Source organism: Crinia signifera, chromosome 19 (genome assembly GCF_055691185.1).
Source record: "Crinia signifera chromosome 19, ASM5569118v1, whole genome shotgun sequence".
Classification (NCBI taxonomy): Eukaryota; Metazoa; Chordata; class Amphibia; order Anura; family Myobatrachidae; genus Crinia; species Crinia signifera.
Genome location: NC_139226.1, coordinates 134,920,948 through 134,928,045, shown reverse-complemented (window position 1 = coordinate 134,928,045; position 7,098 = coordinate 134,920,948). Strand labels below are relative to the sequence as shown.

Here is a 7,098-nt window from a genome sequence, read left to right as displayed (position 1 = left end):
CTGCTGCAGGCCCTGGGGCCCGTTGACGCCCCATGGCGGCCACCACGGGAGGATGTCCCGCCCCTGTGCCTCATAGAATCATTAGACCCTCGTCCCCTCGCCTGCGCCAGCCTATACTGGCGCTCCCAGGAGGGCTTATACCCGTAGAATGGGGTGTCTGGGTCTGGAGCAGGCGATAGGACTTCAAAGTCCTCGCCTTGCTCACTACTATGAGCCCGCGGATCCGGCTGCGGCCTGCGCCCGGCGCGCTGCTGCCTGGGCCTTGACGCCCTACTGGCCCTACTCCGTTCAGGGCGACTACCGCCGCCTGAAGGAGCTGGGGGCTCATTCACATCCTGGGCGTCCTGCGCCTCGCGGCGCGCACCCCTTAATCTCCCCCGCCCCCGCCCGCGACTACTCGCCGCCGACGGGTAGGCCGCAGCCGCGGCTACCCGAGCAGCGTTCGTCGACGGGCGCCCTCCCCTCGCGCAAGGCGAACCTCGTGCCGCGGGAGCCCCGTGCCCTGTAATGCTACGAGCGGCGGGCGACGCCCGCGGTCCCCGGCCAGTGACGACGCGGCGGGCGCGTCCCACTGACGCGACCCCGCTGCGCGATGCCATCTGAGCAGGCCCGACCTGAGCGACCATGGGAGCCGAAGCAGCGCCCGTAGCCGGTCCCGACGGAGCCCTAGCCACCGCGTGCCTCGTCCCGGAGCCCTGATATGAGGCCTGAGGATCAGCACCGACCTCAGGGGAACCTGCAGCCTCGTCACCCGCTGCCTCTGAGGTAGCGAACCGGGCCGGCAACCGGATGGAGCGCCTGGGCCGCTGGGGAGTGGAACGGGGCATACTAAAGTACAATTGCTTATCTTTTACCACAGAGATGGGAGAGAAGGGGTAATACACCTACTCACCAGAACCTTCAGGAAAAAGAGGTAGACTCCTCCTCCTGACAGGGATATTATTTCAGCTAAGCTGCCAAACCTAACCAAGTCATTGGCTCTCCGTGTCACATGCTCTAAAGGTACCCACCCAGCTATCCATGTTTAATACACTCCATGTCTATATAGCCATTACGTTGTTCAAATGTGTAATGTTACTGTTGTTATATGGTAAACTGACATGACTTACGGTGAACATTTATAGCTTAAAGTGAAACCTTGAAAGTTATTGTATTATTTCTTTTAATGCTATGAGTAAGTTATGCTAAAGATTGTGAAATCTAAAATGTTTTAAAATGTTGTCATGGTTCAATTATTTCCTCATGTCATGCATTGCATGGGACACACGCTTAACTCCAGGGGTGTTTATGTGGCACCCCAACACAGAAATTAACGTCAATTTGTAATCAAACAATACAATGTGCAATTGCAAATTAACAATTCATTGGAAGAGTAGAACATACAGTATTTTTTTTATTGCAAATAGGGATGTAGCGCAGGTGGCCAATTCTCCGGCCTGTAGTGAGGTGCGCATACGCTCATCCTGCTGCAGGTACACAGAGATCATGGGCTCTGCTGCTGGACAGGATAGGTTGATATATTTTAACATAAGGACAAATATCTAAAATGTCTTTACAAGCGTATGAAGATGAGGTGTAGGGGGTTATACTCTACATAAACAAAAGATGGTGAGGATAAATATTTAATCATCAATAAAAATTCTGCCAAAAGTGACACAGTCATAGTCAGCTGAGTATGAAAACATTGTGCTGAGAAAAGAAAATAACTCATATAGTACATACTGTATAAAGGGAAGAGCCACACATATTACACTACACATAATGGGAAGAGCCATATGTGTCACACTACATATAAAGAGAAGATACAGATACATATCAGAGTACCATCCTGCACCAAGTGACAGAAGACAAGAGGATGGAAGCCAGACCTGACCTGAAGCTTTATCATGTGCATGGGATGGATTCCAGGGATCACCTGAACTCTTATTTTGAGGCAGAAAGTGCATTCAGAGATGAGTCCGTGGTTTTTGTTATGGAGAAGCTGCACAGTGCATTAGCATCAGGTGCGTATTCAGTATACATTGTTTCCTTAGATATCCACAGTAGCATGGTTATTATATATGGATGCTGTTATGGTGTACAGGGTAAATACATTGCTAATCAACTCTGCATAATGGTAGCAGGAGAAATGTTTCTCTGGAGAAGCTGATTTACCAGGGAAACACCACAAAGGATATTCCCTCAGCAAGTGCTTTGGATGCACCTGTATTTCCTGCAGACCATTATTACATGTGGTACTGAATCATCCTCCATGTGTTTGGCACTCACCATCGGCAACACTCTGGTAACTACATATTCTAGCTTCTCCTCCCAGACAGATCTGGACAGGTGAACGGGCCAATACTTACCATGGTATTGCAGAGGTATCTCCCCAGAGCCATTTTTCCTCTCAGAGAGGAGCCGGACAATGTAGACCAGTGTGCCATTTATCAAGGAACTTTTTGCACTATTTTACTCCTATGGTTCCATTTTTATACATATGATCATATTTGTTAGATAGTATGTGTATATTATTGATGTGACCTCCTATACAGGTTTTTACATATACCAAAATATTTAAAAATGTTACTATCACATTTGTTTTATATACATATTTGATGGTATTGACATCCTGGTATTTGAAATCCAAATGCACAGATTCCAGGCACCCAGGTGGTAAGCATTGTAACACACCTTGCCCCTAATCCTCCCTTCCTATAACATAACCCAGCCTATCTCTAACCCCTTCATAGTGCCTATCCATAACCTTCCCCTCTTAGGGGTAAATTTACTAAGATGGGAGTTCTATTGAAGATAGCAACCAATCAAATACTACAGTACTTCTTATTTACTTAACCACTTCTAGAAGATAAGAGATATAGTCTGATTGGTTGCTATTGACAACATCCCATCTTCAAAAGAATTCCAATCTTAGTGAAATACTCCTTAGTACATAACCCTAACTGACCCCTCGGCCTAATCCTAACCATAACTGCATAGTGCCTAACCCAGTGGTTCACAAACTGTGTGCTAGGCAATGGAAATGAAAGCAGCACTGATTTTTGATCTGCGTATAAATTAAATATACAGTAACAGTGGTATTGCCATTTACAGAGGGAGCCATCCTCATCTAGCCATCTCTGGATAGCCATGGTGAGCCATGGCTCTCCAACGCCTATTGTTCTTAGCTGCAATACAATACATAGAACAATACAGGTAGGGGATTAGCAGAGCAATCATATTACTCACTTAATCCTATTGAAGGGCTAGATGAGGAGGGCTCCATCTGTATGTATGTATATGAAATTCTTCAGGCAATTACACTGTTATTTATTTATACACAGATCAAAAATCAGCGCTTACATTTCCATTGGTTAACTTATCTTTCTAGGGGTTTTGACTATATTCCCTTCCCAAGCAGCTGCATTTAGATTAATAACACTTTAAGTGCCTGAATTATTCTTTGGTTAAATTATTTTGTGTGCCTAGGCACCCTGGGGTGCCTCGGGATGATTGCAAGGGTGCCTTGGGTTGGAAATCCACAACCAAAATATCATATTTATGCTCACAGTAATAGGCAAAACCAGTGATGTTGGCTGCTAATCATAAAACCTACGGACAATTAGAACCACAGCTATTTTCCCCACCACATATCTCACATTATAAGAATTTGAACACTTCCCCTTTAAGCCTCTTCCTAGAGCCTGACCCTCCCTCTCTCATCGTAACCTTGACCATACCTCCTTAGTTGGATAATTTCTGCGGCAGATGTACAGTATTAAGCCTGGTGAAGAGAAAAAGTGGAAATAAAGTGGAGATAAAGTGAAAGGAGATAAATCACCAGCCAATCAACTCCCAAAAGTCATTATTGAAACACATCTGATTGGCTGGTGCTTTATCACTTTCCACTCTATCTCCACTTTATCTCTTCACCAGGCTTAATTCATCTGTCCCAATATATGAAAAACTGTGCTGGTGGTTGAATGATAAGTATAGTGAAGTAATTGAAAACAAGTAAAGTAAAATCAAATGATTTATTTATATTGCGCTATGAAACCAATGTAACCACATATGAATTACATAAAAATAAACATGTATACATGTATAAAATAAAAAAATTCCAAGATACAGGGGAGATGCTCTAAAGTCATGGTTTGTACTACATTTTCACATTCTCTAAAGCCCGGGTCAGCTTTTGCTGGCGATTCCCTGGAGAAGCTTATGGGCTTCTCTCCGCAGTGCTGTGTGAGGGTCTGTCACAGCATGCCCTGTGGATGGCGCCGTTACTCTGTACATATGCAGATGTCTCCCTAAGCAGTGGATGTTCACTGCTTAGCGAACCTTCTAACAGCACCTGCGCGGTGTATGAATGCCCGCCCCCTGCCTCCCAACTAATATCCCTGCAGAACTATGAATGGATGTTTTGCATAAACTTCCCTTCAGTGGGCAGAATGCGGTCCCAAAATCATTAGAAGGTAACGACCATTGAATGATTTCTACAGTGTCTCTGCTGACTTAGACTTGTGGCATCCGCTCCGAGAACTGGTAGGCAGCATATGTCCTGTGATGTCAGTCGCCTTCCCACGGCAGGTAATGCCTAGTATATTCCTGGTGCACCCAGCATTTTTGTGGGTACACCCAGGAAATGCAGGGTGTTCGCGTGCAAATACCCACTACCTGCCTTCATCACACCTTCCCCCGAGACGGACACTATGCATATCACCAAAGATGCCCACACAGAAGTGCTGCACATGTGCATAAGCAAATCTGTGCATGCGCACTGCTTCAATATCAGATGGGGACCATGCAGACTACAATCATGCCCATACATCGAATTACAACTTCTAGGTTTAATAAATCTGCCCCTCAGTATTATACCATGAAACATTCATCATGAAATCCCTGTATTCAGTATGTGGCCAATGCTGGGACACACATTATCTGTCTTTGCCGTTGACTCACTATAACTATATAGAATGTTACACTCCTCCTTATCTGAGTCTTTCCCACAGGCCACATTGAAGGAGAATCTTTGATTGACATCAGCTTGGGATCCTTCGTTCATCATCTTTTTGGTGTCTGTGAATATTTTAAAGAGATCACAATACTAAAATCAACAGACTCCTGTATTATGGAACTCAACAAATGGGTGGACACCCGCACTGGGGCGTTTGATTGGACTCATGCATCTAAGATTGCTGCCGAGCTGGCAGGTATCAGGTAAAATAAGATTTTTAACATATAAAAACATAAAAAGATGAGGCATCTGAAAAATATAATTCCAACAATCACATAATATGACCGATAATTGTTACACATTTGATGGAACTCACGCACTGTACGTGCAAGGCTTCATTGGGTAAATGAAGGTGTCTGAGAAGCCATTAATACAGTTTACAGCAAGGTCGTAGCCTGAGCCAAAACTATTTTTTTTTAGTCCAATGTCTGTGTCATATAGGCCCTTATTCTGGTTGGTGCGGTAATATCCACGCGCGTTCGTGCCGCCGATGTTTTGTGTCTGCGCATGTGCAGAGGCGTCTCTGCGCATGTGCAGAGGCGTCTCTGCGCATGTGCGAGCGGGGCGTACGGCCAAATCCCGTATGAAATGTGAACACTCCGAACAGGGGGTGGAGAGGGGCGTGAAGGGCTATTTTGGCTCATTACCATATGCATACGCCCCGTGTTTCATGGGCGTTCCCATGCAATCGCTGGGCGTACGTATGGTAATGCGGCCGTGACGCACGTGTAGGGGGCGGACATATGACATCGCCGGATGTCAGCTGCCCGCCCAGATCCCTGCTTTTGCACGGAAAAATGTCCGTGTGGTCTGAGGTTGCGGGAGCTGGTGGACCACTCGGTCCTGCATTCGATGGTCTGCGACCATCGAATGATGGGGGAGGTTCCCTGAGATGGAGGAGGCGTATTCCATGAAAAATACACGTGCGATCCGTTCGGCCAGCTTCTTACCGCGTACGGACGGAGTTGGCGTTCCGTATGGAAGGCGGGGTTTCGCACGCATGGTCCTGGCCGCATATTCGGATCCGGCCGCACCGATCAGAATAAGGGCCATAGTTACATTATCCTATGACAGAATACCTTTAATTGCTAGTAAATATGGCACAACTTGAATACCAACACTCACACACACACATATACTTACCTTGTTCCTGGTGCTACTAGGTCTAATTTTTCAAGTAGAATCAATTACATGGGAGTGGGAATCCATACTCACCTATCATTGAGATGGTCCACTCCTAAAGCAGCATCCAGGGGATTCAAAATAATGATAAAATAATTTCCCAAACCAGGCTGGACCTAGAGGCATAAAAAAACCTTATGTGATACACACAAATCTACAACAACACTTGTACCTATTGTGTTATTTAATGTTTTCTTTTCTAGCGTGGAAGAACAAGTAAAGGAAGAAAAGTTAAAGGAAGCTATAAAATGCATTGTAAAATGTGACTTAAGTAAAGACAATGTCACGGACCCTGTGGTGTTACCACAAGCCGACTGTCTAGTGACTGCATGGCTACTGGATGTGGTTAGTCAGGACCAACAAGATTACATCAGAAACCTGAGGAAGATGTCAAAGCTGCTTAAACCTGGCAGATACCTTATGATCATTGGAGCCATAAATGCCACATATTACACTGCTGGTGACCATAGGATACATGTATTTAATTCCGATGAGAGTTTTGTAAGAAAGACCCTCACCGATGAAGGATATGTAATTATCTCCTGTGAGTTACTTGATAGCAAGATAAAGAGTGATCTCACAGATTATAAACAAGCGATGGTCCTGACAGCTGTCAAGGGGGATATATAGGATGTGATTGGAGGCCATTGTCTGGATGATTCCTTCAAACACTTCCTAATAATAACTGATCTACTCTAGCTATTTGTATCTTATAGCTCTTCGCCATGTACTAAATCTTACAAACTGTACATCTCTTTTGTGACATAAAGATTATTTTAAAAAAATCTTTTTTCAGTATACTTTCATTATTTTTTTTAAATCTAAATCAAAGTAGTTTGGGGAGGGGCGTGCATGCTTTTTGTTCCTGTAGTTGTTTCTGCTACTATGAAATAAAGACAATGGCGTTATCAGCAGAATAT

At 44.9% G+C, this 7,098-nt stretch overlaps 1 protein-coding gene across 1 annotated transcript; it reads left to right on the top strand.

Moving 5' to 3' along the window:
* The first annotated feature begins 1,855 nt into the window (after positions 1-1,855).
* LOC146041636 (nicotinamide N-methyltransferase-like) lies at positions 1,856-6,808 on the top strand. The gene is made up of 3 exons (XM_083161571.1): positions 1,856-2,003; positions 4,992-5,199; positions 6,382-6,808. Exons 1-3 carry the CDS (start codon positions 1,856-1,858, stop codon positions 6,806-6,808), a joined length of 783 nt encoding a protein of 260 aa, XP_083017697.1.
* The last annotated feature ends 290 nt before the right edge of the window (positions 6,809-7,098 follow it).

Coding starts and splice junctions, on each gene's coding strand:
- LOC146041636 (XM_083161571.1), top strand. CDS start 1,856: ATGGAAGCCAGACCTGACCTGAAGCTTTATCATGTGCATGGGATGGAT. Junction 2,004..4,991: donor GCACAGTGCATTAGCATCAG/GTGCGTATTCAG, acceptor TCTTTCCCACAG/GCCACATTGAAGGAGAATCT. Junction 5,200..6,381: donor GCCGAGCTGGCAGGTATCAG/GTAAAATAAGAT, acceptor TTTCTTTTCTAG/CGTGGAAGAACAAGTAAAGG.